We start from the raw sequence: 20141 nt of genomic DNA, 5'->3' as shown, positions 1-20141 counted from the left end.
GTGCTTGTAGGGACAAACTAAAAAAGATTACAATGTCAAACATTTCTAAATAAAATCGTTTGCTTGCCTTCCTTATGAGAATGAAGAGCTGGTGGCACTGTGGCCTTGTCGTACCTGTGAGGAGTGAAGTCTCTTGAGCTGGCGGTACGGTGTTGAGGCGGAAGGTGTGGCAGGCTTAGCGTGGCTCAGATACCAGGAGGCAAACGCTTGAACGCTCATCACCTCGTCACCCGGCAGAACCTGGAGGACATCCTCCGTCACCTGGACAACGGCAGCAGTGTCAGAAAACCCCAAAACCTGCCCCCCGGTGGCCATTGAGACTTCCTCACTAAAACTGCCCAAAACGGCGTCCGGTTCCCTTAAGCGCGCACTACTTTTGTCCAGTCTCCTTCCTCACCTCCAGGCCCAGATGGTCACAGAGGGCCAGAAGTTCACTGTGGCTGGCACATTCATCCCAGGACAGGGAAAGGTCTTCACAGGCTTGTCGAACCCTATCCTCCATGCGGGAAGACAGGGGGGTGATGGAGCCCCGGGGAGTGGAGGGCTCGTCAGGGTTCCACAGGTGAAGCTGGCCTAAACACACACACACACACACACACACACACACACACACTTAAAAACAGTGACACCAAAGTGGGTGCTTACCCTAAATAACCTAACATTTATGCCTAAACTTGACCTTGCCATAATGCCTAACCCTATATACATACATACTCGGTAATGCTGAGGCCGAATTCTAACCCAACCCCTAAAACCCATGCCCTAAAACCCATGCCCTAAAACGTACCCCTAAACACAATTTGATATATTAGTTCAGTCAGAAAAACACACACATAAAAAAAGGTTTTCTTTCTTAATTGAAAACCTGACTATTGTGTTTCTTTCACATCCACAGGATAGAGCAGATGTAAACAGCAGAATTAAATGGATTTCCCTCAACACTGTAACTTTACAATAAACACAGTAACTTTACAATCACTGCAGATACTTCATGGTACGCACACACACACACACACACACACACACACACACCTTCAGCTTCAAACTCTTCCGTACTGCTTTCATTAACGTTCCAGCGCTGTAGATGGAAGAAACATAAAACCAGACCATTAATTATAGTGAGTATAACATTCTTTTGACAAAGACAGGACAACCCACTTTCTCATGTGCTAGTCAGCTGTCTTCAGAACAATAATTTTTCTGTATTAGCCAAGGTTGAGTGAAGAAGTGGATGGGGGCATCAGACGGGGGTGGTGTGTCTGCGTGTAACCAAGAGGACAACAGAGGTATTGTGACGGCAAGGTCAAAGGTCAGGCAGAGATAGCGATCTCTAACAGAGATTAGGAGGGGGAAATCCATTTTGGCAAAGATGATGCAAAACGTCACAATATTCTTACCAGGGTTTCCTCTCTGTTTCTCCCAGACTTTATTATGAATCCAGGTTTTTTTTTTGCTTTTGCATTTTTAAAGACTCACAAGTGAGTCAGGAAAGACTCTGACCTGAACAATTACAGCCACTAAACTTTTCTTAAACAAAAAAAAACCCGAATTGATATGGTGACTGGCGGTCTAATCATGCCCCAGTTCTAGACGGAGTGTTGGTCTGACGTAAGAGAGCGGGTTCTTGGAGCGCTGGGGTCTATTGTAAAAGGGTCAAGCGGGCCCAGCATACAGGCCGAGCTGCCATCTATTGTCCTGCGGGAGACACTCTGTTGAGGAATGGAAAACAGATGGGTCTCTATGGCTCTTTATTCCCCTCACGATGTAAAGGCATCTGTGAGGGAGAGCAGGAGAGGGACCCATTGTTCCACTGTCACACCCCCCAAAAAAAAGGCCCTCCCAAATCAGGGAACTGCCCCCTGACCAGTCCCCATCTGCTGGTGTACCAGGCCGCCTGGGTGTTACTCAAGACACCCCTTTAATCTTCAGACTGTTAAAAAGGGAATCGGGTGCCATTTTGGAACACCGGTCAGCTTCACGCATACGCTCCATCGCCGTCTCCTCCATGTTTGCCCCGAACCGAGGAAGGTGGAGTAAATTAACAGACAAAATACTATAATACCCTCGACACTTGCAGAGACCAAACTAACGTCTGTGGGTGTGGCATAACGTGAGCCTGGCTGGACAGGCAAATTATGTCTGTTAAGCTTGAAAATAAGAATGTAGCTTCCAGAATCATATTTTTGGTTTGTGTTGTTGATCATCCCCAGAGCCTCTTTCCATCTCCCTCCCTCCCTCCCAACCTGTCTCTCACCAAGCCCTTGTCCTTATCAGGGGAAAACCGCCTCAACATTTAGAGGGCATAAAACACTCTGGTTGCCTTGGCCACCACAACAGTAACTGCATAGTGAGCATAAACACACACACACACACACACACACCTCTGTGGCTGTGTGTCTCTACATTTCATTTAAAGATCTGGGCAGCATACTGGTAAGCTGATTATCTAAGAATAACAGTGACACCCCAAGCTAGCCTTCATCCCTCACCCAGCCCTCATCCCTTCACCAGTCTGCTGTGAAACAGACCACAGACAAGGCCAGACAACAGACAAGGCCAGACAACAGACAAGGCCAGACAACAGACAAGGCCAGACAACAGACAAGGCCAGAAAACAGACAAGGCCACAGCGCAGCCTAGATGGGCAGGGCAGTTGTCGGTTCAGCTGAAGTTATTTCAGATGTAGCTTAAACCCATGAAGAAAGCAGACAGGCCGATCTATGTCCTGTAACATTGTCTTCACACTGAAAGGACAACCAAAGTCCAAATATGTGCCGAAATGGTATCATCTGCCTATTCATTCATGAACCCATCCGTGCGCGGGTATCCCGGTTTGTACCTCACGTTTCCTGGGTACGGTGGAGTCGTCTTGGTCCTCTGGGTCCTGCCCTGGGGCCTCGGAGCCAACCACCGCTGAGACGTCTGCCATGGTCTCCATGAACTCCGGGGTGGAGCGTCGCCCGTACCGCTTACTGCCCCGCACAAATTTAGCTTGGACTTCTGGTGAGTCTGTGTAGAGAATGTCTGCTGTTAGTATCTCTGCTTCTCTGAAGGCCGCGTTTTTCTCCTCTTTCCGGAGGAACGAAGACCTTGCGAGGTGAAAGCGTTTGTTTTCATTCAGACGGCGTCCGTGACCCAATGTTAGAATACGTTTGCTCAAGCCATTTTTAGGTTAGAGTTAGTCACTTTTAGGTTGGGGTTAGTACATTTTAGGTTGGGATTAGTCATTTTTAGGTTGGGATTAGTCATTTTTAGGTTGGGATTAGTCATTTTTAGGTTAGGGTTAGTTATTTTTAGGTTAGGGTCTACCCTCTCCACTGGCAACGCAACTCCAACACATGTCCAATGTAACTCCCTAAGCCCAAGTTTACAACGTGTCCCGCCTCCTCTCTTCCTCCATTCTGTCACAATGCCAGGCTAGTCGTTTCACCCACCCGCATCCTCCCCACATCTAAGCCCTCCTGCATCCTCCTCTGTCCTCACGGACACTCAGATGCCTTAATATGCCAACAGACAGGCTGAAAACAGAACAGCCAGCAGCGTTTAAACCTGGGAATTCAGCTCTGGTTACATCGCAGCCCAAATTGAAATTCAAGAACCTGTTGAAACTGAACTCAGGCTGGGTGTTTTGTAAAAGCACTTTGTGACAACTACTGATGTAAAAAGGTCTTTATAAAATAGATTTGATTGATTGATTGACTGAACTCATAAGAATTTTATTAACCTTCCCTAGCAACTTCTGACAGCTCAGACAGCCGTAAAAGCTCAAACAAGTTAGAAGGCTGGAAATCACTTTCCCTCCGGCACCTAACAATTCCGGCGCTGACTTCCCAGTTAAGTAAGCAGTGTGAGAAGAATGAGAATGGCATTGGATGTGCTTCAGAAAACAAATATCGCAACATCAATTGTCCTGAGTCCACTGGGAGTTGTTGCGATGAGGCAGCGTTTCAATAACAAAGTGGACATCATAAAACTGGAAGAAATAAAAATACAGCTCTGAAAAAGATTAAGAGACCACTTTTTCTTTCCGAAAAAGAAGGTTTTGAGTGAGGAACAGAAGGGTTAAAATTAAGAGACCACTGCAAATTGAACGCTTCTGTTCCTCACTCTTTAACTTTCCTTTTCAACTTTTTTGGAAAGGAAAGAAAAAGGTGCAGTGGTCAAATTTTTTCTGGAGCTGTATTTATAAAACAAAAACAGGAAGTGCATGTGGTCCAGGATTCTATTCCTGTTTTCCTTTCCAGCTTTGTCTACCTTCACCCATATCCCAATTGTTTTGCACCAGTCTGTCAATAAAGCATTAAAAAAAATATAAATGGACTTTGATGATCTTCCATGAACCTCCCATTACAATGTGCATTCATTTCTGTTAACGCAAAATACAAATAAATCATTGATCACCCAGTTTTAACATCTGTATGTTATTTAGCGGTTTATTAACATCAAGGAAGTGCCTGAAGGCCTTAAAACACCTTTTCTTAATTATAGATGTTTCCAATAGCTTCAGTAGATCCTAAAATAACCATGTTATGACTATGTTAAAACAATTAGTTGTATTTGATAAACCCTCAGATAGGGGACTATAAGATGTAGGTATTCCTTTTCTTTTAATGCAACTCGTGCTAGCAAGTAATGGAGCGCCTTTTCAGTAAACAACCCAGAGAGAATCCTGTATCCCATTGGTTCCTTACCTGGAGGGAGTGGAGCACATATGCTCTCCTGACTGGGTGGAGGTGCTGCTCCTAAAGTCGTTGACAAAACCAAAATCAGGGCATTCTTGAACTGGTCAAACTCAACCTGAAACAGAGACAGTTTTACATTTAAACATTCAAGTGTTGTTGTGACATGAGGGTGGGGGGGGGGGGCACACCTCAGGGCCTGAATGACTTGACGGGAGGGGGGGGGGCACACCTCAGGGCCTGAATGACTTGACGGGAGGGGGGGGAGGGCACACCTCAGGGCCTGAATGACTTGACGGGAGGGGGGGGGGGCACACCTCAGGGCCTGAATGACTTGACGGGAGGGGGGGGGGGCACACCTCAGAAGCAGCTGCTGGACCTATGCCATTTGGACATTTTCTTTGTAGTCAGTTGTCGGGCGGATGGCTACAGAGGTGGAGGGGGGGGGGTTCTTTTTGGATTTAATGCTGAGGGGTGTTACGCCAGTCCTTTATTATGGAGGGGAGGGGCCCTTACACCATGTCTGATCCTGAAATCATTACATGCTTATTTCAGCCAAATGTAGCTCTCTGCACTCCCTATGGGCACTGATGACCAACTTTCCATTTATACAACCTTCCATCTACCCACAGACACAAACGAGCTTCCATCTACCCACAGACACAAACGAGCTTCCATCTACCCACAGACACAAACGAGCTTCCATCTACCCACAGACACAAACGAGCTTCCATCTACCCACAGACACAAACGAGCTTCCATCTACCCACAGACACAAACGAGCTTCCATCTACCCACAGACACAAACGAGCTTCCATCTACCCACAGACACAATCGACCTTCCATATACCCACAGACACAATCGACCTTCCATATACCCACAGACACAATCGACCTCCCATATACCCACAGACACAATCGACCTTCCATCTACCCACAGTCACAATCGACCTCCCATCTATACAACCTGTAGAATATTCTGCCTTAACTACAGTAGGGCACACTCACAAAACAGTGAGGATAAGTAATGGTTTTGCTCGTATCCAGCCAGATCATGACAGATTTTGGATGTGATAATTGAGTAAATTACAGCTTAGTATTCATGCACTTATAATAAGTTCAGATTCTACTACTCTGGTTCTACTAACACACATGGAGGATACACAATAGCAAAGATTTGTATTAGTTACCCAGAAATCCTTCCCATTTCAGCGGGGAAAAACCCAGCAAAAATAAACAAAGAGGCCGATTTCCTCATGAGGTACCCTCTCAAACAGACCTACTTCAATTGTGAATGTTGATTAGGTTGGCTGTCATGACAACAGACACCTGGGATGTGTTGGGCTAACAGATGCGGAGAAGAGGTCAATGAAAGCGGGGAGGATATGGCACCATAATTTGTTCCATTACATTGTTTTGTTGGTCGGACAGGGCACAGTTCAATATTTAAAAGTTTAAGTTTAGAAGAAGTAACTGCTAAACACTAACTCTAGGCCATACAAGCTGGTAGCATTGTTAGTAAACAATCTTATTTGGGGATAGACAAATGTTGTCGTTTTTTTTTACATTAATGCAGTTTGTCACAAAGACAATACAGCATTGATCAGTTCAAGTGTTATATCCTGATTTATAACTCATTATAAGAAATACACATTTAAACAGACACATTTTGAAAATAGAACTGCTCTTTGAGGAGTAGTAGAGTCCTTGTTAGAACCCAGAATAAAACCCTGGGTAAAATAGATCCCAGAGTAGGACAAACAAATTAGTCTTTATAAAAAATAAATTGTTAAATCCACTATCATTGCATTGTAAAAAAAAAAATTCACTTGGCTACTCGGAGGAATATTGTCCCTAATCCTTGACTGTGCAGCTCTTCTGTAATTGCTACGTGCCTGTTCTCATCCGTAACAGGCTAACCTATTCCCTGGCTTTCGAGTTATCAACAGGGTAAACTCATATGACGCTTTCCCAGAGTTCACCTCCACCGCCAGTCAACACGTGACTCCCCATTAAGAGAACATGGGAAATAACGTGTGAGGGTCAAAACAAAGAAGCGTGCCCTCACCCTGCCAGAGGGTCGGTCCGGGTTCTGCAGGAGGGCCCTGAGCAGAGTGGGCGTGGCATCCTCCAGGTGTAGTGCCTGGCACAGGGCTGACAACTCCTCGGGGCACAGAGACCCGGCGCCGGTCGCGTCGAAGCCGTTAAAAACCTCCTTCAGCCGCTCTTCATACTGATCCTGTTGGCTCTCATCCATCCCATAGGACAGAACCCTGCCCTGAAAAACAGAGAGTCAGACACGGTCAGGACAGAGAGACAGACAGACAGGGTGGGGACAGAAATACAGACAGAGACAGACAGGGTTGTCTATATTGAAAATACAGACTACAAACACATCCATTCCACAGTGAGGAAACACCTTGAGGTTATTGTTACAGAGTTCTTGTTCTCCGTTACCACAGCAACAAAAAGCATCCGCGGAGGTCTCGATTAGGTACCCGCCGCTGGTGTAACAGAACAGCCCGCCCTCACTCCCCCGTCTTCATCTGGGCTATCGAAAGGTTACCTCTTCCACAGAGTAATTAGCAATGCGTGCTCGTGAGGCAGACGGTCCCAGACTTAGTGCCGCTAAGCACTGGTGAGAAGGGGGGAAAATACTTAACCATGAAACAAAGCACTGCAACACGTGGTACGCATCACCTGGCACCAAGAAGGGGTCCACAACATCCCGGCCCACAGGACACTTACGATCACAGTTGACACCTCCAGAACACAAAGCTGCTCCGGGTCCACATTGCTGTCCCAACAGCATCCATCCACCACAGGGAGTTTGACCCACTGCCACGACACACCAGTGCCGTTAACGGGCAGACAGCCCTGCATTGCACTAATCCCATGAGCCTTTTTGGATTACCGGAGCCTAACTGAACGGCGGGTGGCCTGAAAGTTAAGAGCGCTGGACCGGCAACTGAAATGTCTCTGGATTGAATCCCGGAGATTTAAGGTAATTAGTATTACACCGTGCCCTTGAGCAAGGCTTTTAACCCTAATTGTTCCAGGTGACTATCTTTGACCAGAGCCAGAGCATCTGTAGGTCCTGAGAGCACTTGTAAGGTCAGCCAGTGGCTACCAGCTGAAAAATGCCATTAGGAGTCAAGGGAGAAAATGTGAGGGGGTCTCTGCACCAAGAAAAGCTGTAGAGTAAGCAGTAGCACGCTACCAGTGGCTTTGCTATGTCAACAAAGTATCGCGCTAACAGCTTGTGAAAGCATCCATGATGGAGACTGGCCCTTTGGGTCGCTTGGCAGGGTCGTGTTTGGTGTCTCGGGTTCACCTGAGGAGAGGGCCTATCCTGGAACCAGTGGACAACAGTGACTGTGCTGAAATAAAAATGGATGCGACCCCTTCTGAATTAATTCAGTTTCTAAATTTGCCAGATAATTTATAATTATAATACTTCTGTCTGAAACATGCATTCAATCTCCACGACCACAGCGATGTATGCCAAGTCACTTCAAACAACAGCATCTCCCAAATTAACGTATCCAAAATGACACTGCGCGGAGTTATTTGACTGACACAGGAACACTCAGTCTCTAAAGGCAATCCTGGTGAATGATGTAAAGCAGTTAGGGGTCAACTAATCTGTTGCACTGTAGACCGGTTCAGGCGGAGCAGGACACAGGTCATGGAAAGATCATACAGGGACATCTTTCGGGGGAAGGACAGGCAGAGATAAAACCGGATCAGGTGTTTATGACATAACTGGTAGCAGCAGCATCAGCTCCTCCTTTTAACTGGAGGTCAGTCCCTGTAGCCTGTGTCCCAACTTACACCCTGTTCTTTCTATAGGGTTTAGTATTTCAGGAGAATTCCCATTATAATCTATTCCCTTTTTACTTGGACATACGGATATTTTAGCTCAATTCCCACAACATTTACTGATAAAGGGCAACCTAATTTAACAAATCACACAAAAGAAATATAACTTCAACACCATTTATGCAATTAAACAGAGATGCAGTTTCTTTATGCAGAAAAAGTGAACACACCCCAGAAAATTCCACCCCAATGACCTACTACACAGGCCAGTTGATCTCACCATATTCACCCAAAGCATTTACTGAAAGATGCTCAGGACATAAAAGTCTCTAAGATTGACAGATGTACAGGCCCTTGTTGCTAAAATCAATGTTGAAGTGCACGAGCCAACTGTCAGAAAAGAAAAATAAATGCACACATTTGGCCAACATGGGGCATCAGGGGGGAAGAAGCCTCCAACTCTACAAATTATATAAAAAAGGTTACAAAGTTATTTCTGCCCAAGGGGGCAACACCAGCTATTAAAGTTAAGGATACACTCATTTTGTCTGCTCTATAAAAATACATTTCTGCATTTTTTTGCTTTTATGAATAAAAGTTGGCAGTGTCATTTTTTAAATTATGTTAGCTTCGTCTGTCAATAGTGTAAATGTGAAGATTACAAATCCACATGCCCAGTGGTGGGAAACAAAAAGCCTCCCCAAGGGGGTGTCCTAACTTTTTCACACCACTGTAGGCATCTTCATGCTGTTCTGTTCTGGACCATCCACAACTTGCCTACGTCCTTCCTTGCACTACTTTTTGACCTGACCACTATGATCCATATATGGAATCGGCTGTCTTTTGAAACAGGCTAATGGCTGGGATAGCCCATTGTCTGACATGAATGGGGACCCCCGGTATAACTTAAGGAGCAAACGAATGGGACACCTGGCTTAAGCCGGCTTCTATGAAGGGCTGTGATGACGTCACCATGACAACAAAGAGCAGCTGGGGTCGAGGGTACCAGAGATCATTCTCATTGTCTGGAAAGGAGAGGTTTTGTTGGAGAGCAGCTACCGTACATCCAAACAGCTAATTACAGGAGAACCATGATGCCTAGCATTATGTCCAGCTGATCATGTTTGTTTAGCATTACGTCCTGCTAAGCACAGGTTAATACTTTACACAGAGGAGTCGGCTTCCCCCAGACGATCACACACTGAGGAGTGTATCTACAAAGCGTCTGGTCAGATGAGTATTCTAACACTGATCTAGTGGTAAATATTACAATGATTATCACCAGGGGCAGAGTTGCATTTTCTTCCAAAACTTACTCTGTTTTTTAACTGTGAAAGATTTAATTTAATTTGATTCATTAAGATCAAAGACAGCTGACCATATATGTCAGCAACCCCACCCTGGGACACTTGCTCATACTGGCCATGACTTGACTCTTTTGCAGGATTACTGTGGAACCTCAAACAGTTCACATATTATTTTCCTGGTAGGCCTTAAGCTGCCACAAGACTGGTATAGCTCGAAGGGCCTTGCTTGACCCCTCGGGTCAATGGGGTTCCTGACTGACAAACAGCTGGGATTAAAGGTTCAATCAGGACACCTGCTGCGTCGTCGTCCCACTCACTCGGGCCTGTGGTGGATCACCAGGGTGTGGATCAAATCAAACCATGTTCCACTAACGAAGGCATTTACATTCTAGATGCACAAATAAAAACACGATTTCGATATTTAGTCAAAGCTTGCCTTTCACCGAGCGACTGACAGGCTCTTCACTGCTCACTACCTCTGACTCCAGTGAAGGTTCAGTAATATTACGCCAGACAAGTCTACATCCCAAATGGCACTCTATTCCCTATATAGTGCATCACTCCTGACCAGGACCGTGCTATAGAGAACCAAGGGCTGTTTGTGATGTAGACTTGTTGGCCACACCACTGGTTCAGCTGTCTGTCTATCCAAGCATGGTAGTTTTCTAATAAGAAGTCCACCCTGGTATTTTTTTCAAGTCGATGATCCACATCGTTGATCCACAGATCGTTTTCATTACACAGCATCTACGTGGCGAGTCAACAAAGTGTGAAGGTGCACCAGGCAATGTGCAAACAGACGGCCGCTATTACAGTACAAACAGCAGACGCGTAGCACATCCCATAATGTATAACCGAGTAAAATAACCTGATTCCCATGCAAGCCATCACTAAAAACGTAAGAAGTAAAGTTGTTTCACAGGTTTACTGCTAGTCCATATGAATGATGAACTGCACCGGGAGAGTACACAAAACAAAACGTATTGTCAATGACCAATTTTATATCAGCAGTTGTCACAAAGTGATGTTACAAAACACCCAGCTTGAAACCCCAAGGAGCATTTTAACAATAAAATTCTAGGAAGAAGCGTAACACCACTAATAGAAATTTGATTTATAAAAATACGACTAACCGGACAAATCCTGAGATTACTTTCGGGCCAGATGGGGACAACGCACTGAGACAAAACCTAGGCAAGCCATGCAGTCATTTCCGTTTTTTAAACATGTTGCAAAAAATAATCCTACTAATAAACATTCTGCTTGTCAAACGTGAATGGAAAATGGAAAAACAACGAGGCAGTATACTCTTTCGGCCAAATCTTTGTTATACACTTTATTAAAGTATTATTATAGTAATAAAGTAACGGCCTTGCAAATCAATGTGTAGTGAAAGAGGGTTGAAGAAAGGAAAAGTGACTCAGTCTGATGCATGACGAACATGAATTCGTCCGCTGGAGAAGGTGGGGTACGAAAAATGAACTACGCTGTTTTGATTCTCTTTTTTAGCCTTAATAAATCTGTTAGGTAATAAATGACATTGACACGTTTTATAACTATTAAAATTGCAACAACCATACTCACAGCGACTCCACAAGCTCGATCGAAAAATGCCAATCCACTGCCGTTTTCAAATGAAGGAAACCGCTTCAAAACTTTTACAACGGTCCGACCATCATCAAAAAACTATGCTATTTTCTCTTAAAAAATAAACTTTCGAAACTTGATGGTTAAACTCCTAGCCTAGGTGTCCCGTAACAAAGGTAACCTAATTTATTATATTATGTTGTTGTCAAACGGCTTGTTCTCGTTCAGTGGGATATCTGTCCTCCTACAGCTGCATCTCCTTTAGGATTTTGAAAAGCTCTTCGGAGAGGAAGGGGTGGGGACGCGCTGAAAAGCTCTGCAGTCGCACAGATGCAGTCATTGGCGCGACGGCGTCTGTAGGAGTTGAAATTCCTCTTCAAAGCCCGGGCCATCTTCACAGACAAGGAAGGCAACAATCCAGGTGTTTGAAGTTGTATTATAAGAGTGCTGTCTTCAGGCACTCTGCGATACGACTTACATAATGCGGAAAAGACTCGATAAGGACAATGAAACCAAAACCGACAGCAAGGCAACCCCTGCGACTGAGAAGTCACACGACCAACTGACCCTTATCAATAAACAGTCATACCAGTACAGGTAAGTGTCATTCATGTCTCAGTAAGCAGCCTACAGTACTGGGTTGTAATTGCCATTTGTTTTAGTGTTGTTACAGCTAACCTATGGACGAGGTTATGTAATTAATCCGTGGTAATATATAAATTGTGTTTTGTGTAATTGTGTATCAGAAACTAATCTGTGGTAATCCATTGTATTTGCTAATATCATTTTAGCATTGTTTTAGGCCTCTTTTTGCATGTTCAGACATTTATAAATATTGTAGGTTATATTGTCTAACCTACCCTAATGAAAGTCACAATTATATTATGATTTTACATTCCAAGCCAGCATGTTCTCATTCTAGCATATGTATACCTAAGGGAGTATTGTTTTCTTGTGTCTTCTGTTTGTTCCAGTTCGTCTGGGCTGTCAGGGCTGAAGAAGGTGGCCTTATTGCTGTGTATTATCTACTTCTCCGTACCTGTCATTCTCTGTCTGTTTCCATGGATACTAGGCCATTTTGTCTACTTGCACTGGGGCAAGTTGAAAAATTCTGTTTTTCGAATAATGATCGATATTGAGGAAATAAGGTTTCTCTTATTTTGTGAATTTAATATCATCAAGCTAGTGAAACAGAGTAAAACATTTTCATAGCCTCCTTTGCTGATTTTTTTTACCAGGGGTGCCAATAATTCTCAAGGGCCCTTTATATTTATTTTACCTTCTTTAGATCTGTGATAATGATTTTAACTTTATTAGCATAACCAGTCCAGCCAGGAAGCCCGACTGGTAATTGGACAGCGATGCATCAGCTGATGTCAGATTGCTCCAATCACAATATTTGATTTCATTACTGTCTCTTTAATCTTCTGGGTCCAGTTGTTCAGGAGTAATCTGATCTGATTTGAACAAATCTTGAAAATGGGTTGTTCAAAAGAAAAACAGGATTCTGAAATCGGATTAGATCAGGTTATCCAATCATGGTTTTAATCTGGAAACAAATCAAATGAAAAAGCTGCACACTCTAAACTCATTTTCATTCATTTTGTTTTAATCTGGATCCAACCTGCATAATGCATTGTTCATAACTTTTGAGTAGGATTTTGATACCTTTTAAGAAAAAAAAGGGTGGATTCCGGGTGGATTCCGGGTGGATTCCGGGTGGATTCCGGGTGGATTTCAGGAACAGAATGTAAAAATTGGTCAAATCATACTACATTTGTATCATGCAGTATATTTACATTCATTCATATTGCACTTGATTTGTTTAACTGTTACAGTGATAAAGTTGATAAACTAGACATTAGGCTGCCTATTAAGCCTTTCAGTACATTGGAGTAAAAAAAGATTTTGTCTCCATAAAATAAACCCCCAAACGGCTGTCAAAAAATAATATTTAAAATTGTAACTATCCTTTATCACTCCATATTATTTACTGTCAGTCACTTCTTGAACAAGAAACCGAAAGAGCAGAAGTACAGATCCGTCTGGCAGAGGGACAAATCACTCTTACCCAACTACTGTAAACCAAAGCCAGACTTTGCCTCCTAAAAGCAGGGCTTCAAAAAGCAGGGCTTCAAAAAGCTGGTCTCTCCACAAATGAAGAAGTCTGAACATCCCTTATTTTGTAAACCATGGGACATTTAGCATTTTCATTATTAAAAACGCGTGTTCAAAATATCCACAATGTATATAATGTGTGTATATATAAATATTTGTTTTATTTGTTTGTCATGGGTCAATTGAAGGGTCTGACTGTTTAAAATAAACTGAAAATGGAAGGGGATGTTTGTATTGTATAATTGTGGTGTTTTCTGTCTCTTCAAATGAAAACACTTAGTGGCCCCATGCTGGCTATTCTACCTGTTGTTCCTTGCATAGCTAGTAGCCTACACTGAGATACGCAGTCCCATTTAGGGCACTGATAAACCGGAGATCTTGAAAAGTTTGTATCTGGATCAGGGTGGTCCAATCCAATGTTGCTTTGAAAAACCAACACAAAAGTAAGATGGATTACCTGATCCTGGATAGCAAAACATGGGACTGATTAAACTTTTTCAACAACTGATATTCTGATGAGCCTGTTAGCATGAGGGGGGGGGGGGTCTGCCCACCCCCTTTGCCTCCACCTGTTTGGTTCTGTGTTTCCTTTTGTTGGAAGATCGGTACTGTGTAACTTGCTCATTGCCTATGGGGATTGTAATTAGTGATATTATTATGATGATGTTACACAATCTTCTAATGGCAGTGGGTTACCCCAGAGGGGCAGAACCTAATGCAAAGACATTCTATGTACATTGCACTGCGTAGTTAGTTTTTCACTAATTTTGTGATGTTTTCTGTCTGAAATATTACATATCCACAGTAAGGTTTCCATATTTTGTGGACCTGGCCAACCCAACGCACCTGTCCCTGAATCACACTGTGAACTTGTACCTCAGTCCAGAGGAGGGGATCTATCTGGGGATATGGTGAGTCCGTTTCCTGGTCTCTTCTGGCATGATGTACCCTACATACAGGGCCCTTTGTTCTTTTCGCCCTTTGTTCGTTTTCCCATCATTGCTGATGAAGGTGAGGACACGAGGAGCGTGAACATGTGGACAGTTGACAGCGTTGTCTTATGTCAGGCACGGTCAATCCCACATGACGCTAGTCCCTCAAATAACCATTTCTAAGTTGTGGAGCTCAAATTCAAATGCCCCTGTTGTTGAAATGTTTTAAAACCTATGATAAAATATCAGTGCAGGCTACCTGACAGAAGCCGGAAAGATCCCGGACCAGAAAAATGTTTTTAACTGGGCGGATAATGTTTTAACTGCTCAGAACTAGGACTTGGTTACCGTTTTAATTGTTTACACGGTCTGATGCTACTCTCTCTGTGTTTCTTAGGCACACAGTACCTGACAGTCAATGGCAGCAGGCCCAGGGGGAGGGGCCTGAGTGGTACAGCGAGTCTCTGGGAGACGGCTCGCCTGTTATCATATATCTCCACGGCAACGGGGGCTCCAGGTGGGTACAGTGTAGGTGTACGAAAGACCCAAGTGGCCCTCTTAGCCCTGTATAGTGCAATACTGCTGACCAGGGCCTCTATGTTAAAAGCTGTGCTCTAAATAGAGAAAACTGGGTGTGATTGAGGGCAGGCAGGCTGGTAGACTCACCTAAAGTGACCCAGTGGGTGTAAATAAATCTTTGTCTTGTTTATTAGGGAAGATCGTGGCACATTTTTTTGAACAGTAAGGATGGTCCCTGTATAATTAGGTTTCTTAATGAACACACAACCCGGCGTTGTTTTGTTTGATTCTGGTTTCCGAGGTTACCTAATGTTTTATTGCACAGATACGCCATAGAATTCCTCGTCTTGTGTTAGTGATTTAAGAAGCTTTCTTTTTTTTTTTAAAGTTACTAACCTGTCCTGTCATGTCCACAAGGGCCGTAAACCACCGTGTCCAACTTGTGAAGGTAGCTATGTCATTTGACGTCCAAAGCTGTCGATTTCGGAGAATCAGTTGAAGCGAGGGGTTTCCTAAGCAAGTTGCTCTGTTTTCCAGATCCTGAGTGCAGCAGGGTATCACGTACTGTCCCTGGATTACAGAGGTGAGGACTCTCCAAGCCATACGCTATGAAACAAAGCATCGCTCACTAATTCGGACTAGTATGGCTTTGGCACAGATAGAAAGAATTCACATGCTGTGATGATGTAATCCATCTGAGGGCTGCTGTGATGATGTAATCCATCATCTCCTCCCAGGCTATGGAGATTCCAGTGGGGTGCCCAGTGAGTCCGGGATGACCTCTGACGCCATCTACCTGTACCAGTGGGTAAAGACACGCAGCGGGAACAGCCAGGTCTATCTGTGGGGCCATTCCCTAGGCACGGGGTGAGGGCCTCTGCATATTTATTGTTATACATTTTTTTTACATTCGGGCCTAATCACAAATGCATTTGAGGACACCTAAGATTTTACAGGTGTGGGCAGTATGGTAATAGTTCAATCTTTTACAAGTGGCCATACATTCCCTAAGATCTTCACAAGGATGGTTGATTTGGAATTCAGCCTTGGATTCATACTAGGCTGCCCCCCCCCCCCCCCCCCCCCCCAATGTTGAGATCTGTGAACTCTTTATACAGCGTGGCCAGCAATGCTGCTGTGAAGATACAGAAGACCCATCAGCATGGTGAGTTACTTCAGCCAGACAGTTCCTACACCAATTCTAGGTGTTTTTAAATCCATGAAGGTGACTTTAGAGAGAATCGGGACACTTAGGGAGAATCTCAGTGGCCTTTCCCTGATTCCTCACATCCTTTCTGTTCACCTTATTAGAACACTTTGGATGAGCAATGGTCCATTCAAATACGAGGTGCTTATTTGTTTTGTTCTACACACACACACACACACACACACACACACACACACACATGCGTAGGACAGGCAATATAGTACCATTAAAAATGACTATTTTACCTAACATTAACCCCAACTGAAATAGCTTGTTTAGCTACATCACCCATGAACAAATGCTCGCTCTAGCAGTCAATATTAGGACATTAGTTTTTCTAAGATAATGCAAATATATTTGATAGATAGGACAATTATTATTTCTAGTTTAAAAACGCCGCCACACATTTATCATTCTGTTGCCAGATAAGAACCAATATTTCCAGTATTAAGTCTTACAACGTAAGAATGCCTTAAGCCTTACAACGTAAGAATGCCTTGACCACAGAATAGTAAATTATCGCGTCATATTTCCTTCAATTAAATGAAATTCTAAATTTAATTTAATGGACACAAAGAGGACAACATAAAAACCTCTGTATCGAACGAGCAAACCGTAGACGCATCATGTTTATCACACCTGTTGTGATTATTTTTATGGCATAAAACTCATTAATTAAAAATGGGTATACTCATTATAACATGATTCTATTTTTTATTTAAACGACAGAAATGGGTTTAGAAAGAGCAGGAGCTCGTGAACTTTTCGGAAGAATAAAAGCAGATCTGGGACAAAGTTACGGTGTTGATGGTGTGATCCTGGAGGCTCCATACACCAACATGGAGGAAGAAGTAGCCAGCCACCCCCTTACCGTGGTGAGGTGTATTTTACTACGTATTTACTAAAGATTGTATATCCGCTCTGCAGAACCAATAATTTGTGGGGAGTACGTGTTTGTCCTCCATGCGCATTTTTCCGATAGGATAACTTCTGTAAAAAAAAACATCCGGCGGTGTAATAATTACGAAAGGTAATAATTAACCAATAATTTGAAAGTGCGTTTCACTCTCTAATATCATTTTTGACTACTTTTCCCACCTTCGGAGATTTGTTCTTTTTTTGTTTATTAATTTAAGTATTTTAAACGAAGAGCCGTTCGAGAACCAAATGAGCCGGCTCTTTCAGTTGAACGTAGCCAGAATAGCCGACTCACCAATTAGCCACGGAATGCCAAATCGTAGCGATTGGTGCTTGGGTGCAAGACCTACGTGGGGTAACGTGTAGTGGGAGATGATTGGTCGCTACAGTAAGCACCTTCGCGAAGTGTTGAGTTATGCTTGATGGTAATGTCGGCTGAATAGCCTAAAGGTATAATTTCTGAGGAATTCTGTTGTAAACCAATAATGATAATGGCATTTTGGGGGATTTGTAGCAGTTTGTAGTGCTATAATCTTGTTCCCCGACACAGTGGCGTCAGACTGGGGAAAGGGGTACTAAGTGTATAACGTGTAGAGGGGCCCTCAAATGTTTGCATCTTTAATAAAGAGGGGAGGGGCCCTCAGAGGCCTCCAACGGACAAGGCCAGAGTTTGTGCCACCACCCTGCCAAGACACATCCACCCAAATTTGCGGAAGGTCTGCTGGTTTAAGCACCTTGCTCAAGGGCACAACTACGTTTTTTCCTTTGTGAGATCCGGGACTCAATCTGCGCCCTCTCATTACTTGACATGAATATTCCAACTGTCCTTTCTCTCCATTTGTGAACTGACATTACCTCTATTCTTTTCCGTTTTCAGATATATCGGTACCTTGCCGGTTTCCAGAGTGTGCTTCATTATATTATGCAGGGGAACAATATGGCGTTTGCAAACGATGAAAAGTAAGGGGAGCCCGTTATCATCGGAAGCTACTCCAGGTCAATTCTATTAGTCCCCTCCTAAATTACACCCTATTCCCTTCATAGTGCACTACTTTTGACCAGGACCTATGGGGAATGGGGTGCCTTTTGGGATACACACCTTCTCCGTGAGGTTGACGCCACTGATGCCGTTTCTTTTATGCAGTTTGAAGAGTTTGACCACCCGAATCCTTCTCCTGCACGCCGAGGACGACGGCGTGGTGCCTTTCCCCATGAGCCAGAAGGTACGCACGCTGCCCCGCGAATACGCTAAGCCGTTGAAATTCACAATTCCATCAACTCCCCCAAGTAAAAATTAGGAGGCAAATCACCTAAAAAAACAACAAATATTCACACCAAAATAACCTCAGACCATTTTTAATGTTTGCCATTTCCTGTGTTACTCCTAAAGGAGGATGAGGACGATCAGTCGTCCACTCGTATGACCGATTTAGATGTAATATAACCCAGAACACGTGCGTTTCTCTCCAGCTGTACCAGATTGCACGTCAAGCCCATAGACAATGGAACAGCGAGGACCAGGTGGCCATGGTGACCTATGGAGAATCCTTGGGATACTCACACAACTACATTTACCTGGACCCCAATCTCACCACCGTGGTTGGGTCAGTCAGATAATGTACACAGTCTCACCACCGTGGTTGGGTCAGTCAGATAATGTACACAGTCTCACCACCGTGGTTGGGTCAGTCAGATAATGTACACAGTCTCACCACCGTGGTTGGGTCAGTCAGATAATGTACACAGTCTCACCACCGTGGTTGGGTCAGTCAGATAATGTACACAGTCTCACCCCCGTGGTTGGGTCAGTCAGATAATGTACACAATCTCACCCCTGTGGTTGGGTCAGTCCGATAATGTACACAATCTCACCACCGTGGTTGGGTCAGTCAGATGATAGTGGACACAACCTCAGCCAATCACAAGTCCAGCTCATTTACCTACAGAACAGCATGCTCATCCCAAATGGCACCCTATGTCCTACATAGGCTACTGCTTTCGACAGAAGACCTGAGGGCCCGGGTCAAAAGAAGCGTACTATATATCATGTAGGGTGTCATTGGGGACTAAAAGTTTGAGAAACAAAAAGTGATTTTTTTTCCATTTGCTTCCCTCTGCAGGCGCTTTCTACAAAGTACGAATGACCAACAATGACTCAGGATGTTGGAATCCCCGGGCACTCAGGATGCTAAACGTCCCATGTCAGGGGAAGAGCTGCCTCCTGTCCAGGCAGGATGGAACCATGAAGTACTGCATGTTTTCTGCTCATATAGCACAATCATCTAATGGCCCCAGTGACTGTCATCTGTGACCCTAATATTACTATTACATTTTGAACATTAAATCAAGAATTCATAGGCACGTCAGTTCTGTTTTTACAACCACCAAGACGTTGCCTAGAACACTGAATACTGTTGCAGAATACAGCTTGTGAAGACATCAGGCAGAAAGGACGAAATACATCATATTAGACAGGTGCCATAATGAACATGAAAAAGATTTAATCCTTGATCCAATACATTGGAGTATGAGAGCTGGCATTTGCAAAGGGTTAAGACAACATTGCAATTCCTTTAAGGTTGACTCAGAAATCCTTGGGAAAATAGATGCTTGTTAATGCTAAAGGTATGTAACAGACTTTTGTGTCAAGCTCTTTACAAACATAGCGGTGGTTAAGCTAGGAAGGAAGTCTAACCTTGTTAGGTTTATTCAACTGGTTCCAAAACATCCCCAATGGTTTTGGGTTCACAGCTGTGTGGGGGAATAGGTACCTCCCTTCAGCCCCAATCCTCAGCGGTTTACAAAGAAAGTGGCGAATCCCAGTTTCTTTTTTTTTTAATAACACCAGTAGGAGTTGGGTTTTTCTATGGTTACCCAATCTAAACCATCATTTGGGACAATGCAAAACTGACTCCAAATCAGCACCCAGGGACCACTTGAACTTCACCAGGCCGCCTCACTTCTTCAGCGTCCTGGCAGTCTCCTGCAGGGCCTCACGTGGCTCATTGGGGGGCGGGATCTTCAGGTCGGTAGGCTCCACCCCCCAAACCTC

At 44.0% G+C, this 20141-nt stretch overlaps 3 protein-coding genes across 3 annotated transcripts in view; 1 reads left to right on the top strand and 2 right to left on the bottom strand.

The window, feature by feature from the left end:
- LOC105025545 (ninein (GSK3B interacting protein)) overlaps positions 1-7544 on the bottom strand; it is a 42617-nt gene extending 35073 nt beyond the window's left edge. The window contains exons 1-7 of the mRNA XM_034297218.1: positions 7428-7544; positions 6748-6957; positions 4692-4797; positions 2840-3009; positions 1033-1078; positions 398-573; positions 115-261 (exon numbers count right to left, since the gene is read on the bottom strand). Of these exons, the coding sequence (XP_034153109.1) occupies positions 115-261; positions 398-573; positions 1033-1078; positions 2840-3009; positions 4692-4797; positions 6748-6936 (834 nt within the window). The 5' untranslated portion in view covers positions 6937-6957; positions 7428-7544. The remainder of the gene's footprint in view (positions 1-114; positions 262-397; positions 574-1032; positions 1079-2839; positions 3010-4691; positions 4798-6747; positions 6958-7427) is intronic.
- A 4297-nt stretch (positions 7545-11841) lies between these two features.
- LOC105025562 (lysophosphatidylserine lipase ABHD12) lies at positions 11842-19520 on the top strand. The gene is made up of 13 exons (XM_034297421.1): positions 11842-11992; positions 12370-12491; positions 14319-14424; positions 14843-14962; positions 15382-15412; positions 15502-15547; positions 15702-15831; positions 16083-16129; positions 16901-17069; positions 17942-18049; positions 18234-18312; positions 18560-18693; positions 19210-19520. Exons 1-13 carry the CDS (start codon positions 11877-11879, stop codon positions 19241-19243), a joined length of 1242 nt encoding a protein of 413 aa, XP_034153312.1. The 5' UTR covers positions 11842-11876; the 3' UTR covers positions 19244-19520.
- A 53-nt stretch (positions 19521-19573) lies between these two features.
- pygl (phosphorylase, glycogen, liver) overlaps positions 19574-20141 on the bottom strand; it is a 13096-nt gene continuing 12528 nt past the window's right edge. Inside the window, exon 20 of the mRNA XM_010896297.4 lies at positions 19574-20141. This exon is cut by the window's right edge and continues 90 nt beyond it. Coding sequence (XP_010894599.1) covers positions 20046-20141 — 96 coding nt within the window. The 3' untranslated portion in view covers positions 19574-20045.

This window comes from Esox lucius, chromosome 15 (genome assembly GCF_011004845.1).
Source record: "Esox lucius isolate fEsoLuc1 chromosome 15, fEsoLuc1.pri, whole genome shotgun sequence".
Classification (NCBI taxonomy): domain Eukaryota; kingdom Metazoa; phylum Chordata; class Actinopteri; order Esociformes; family Esocidae; genus Esox; species Esox lucius.
Note: the sequence above shows the minus strand (reverse complement) of the source record. Positions and strands in the feature narration are given on the sequence as shown.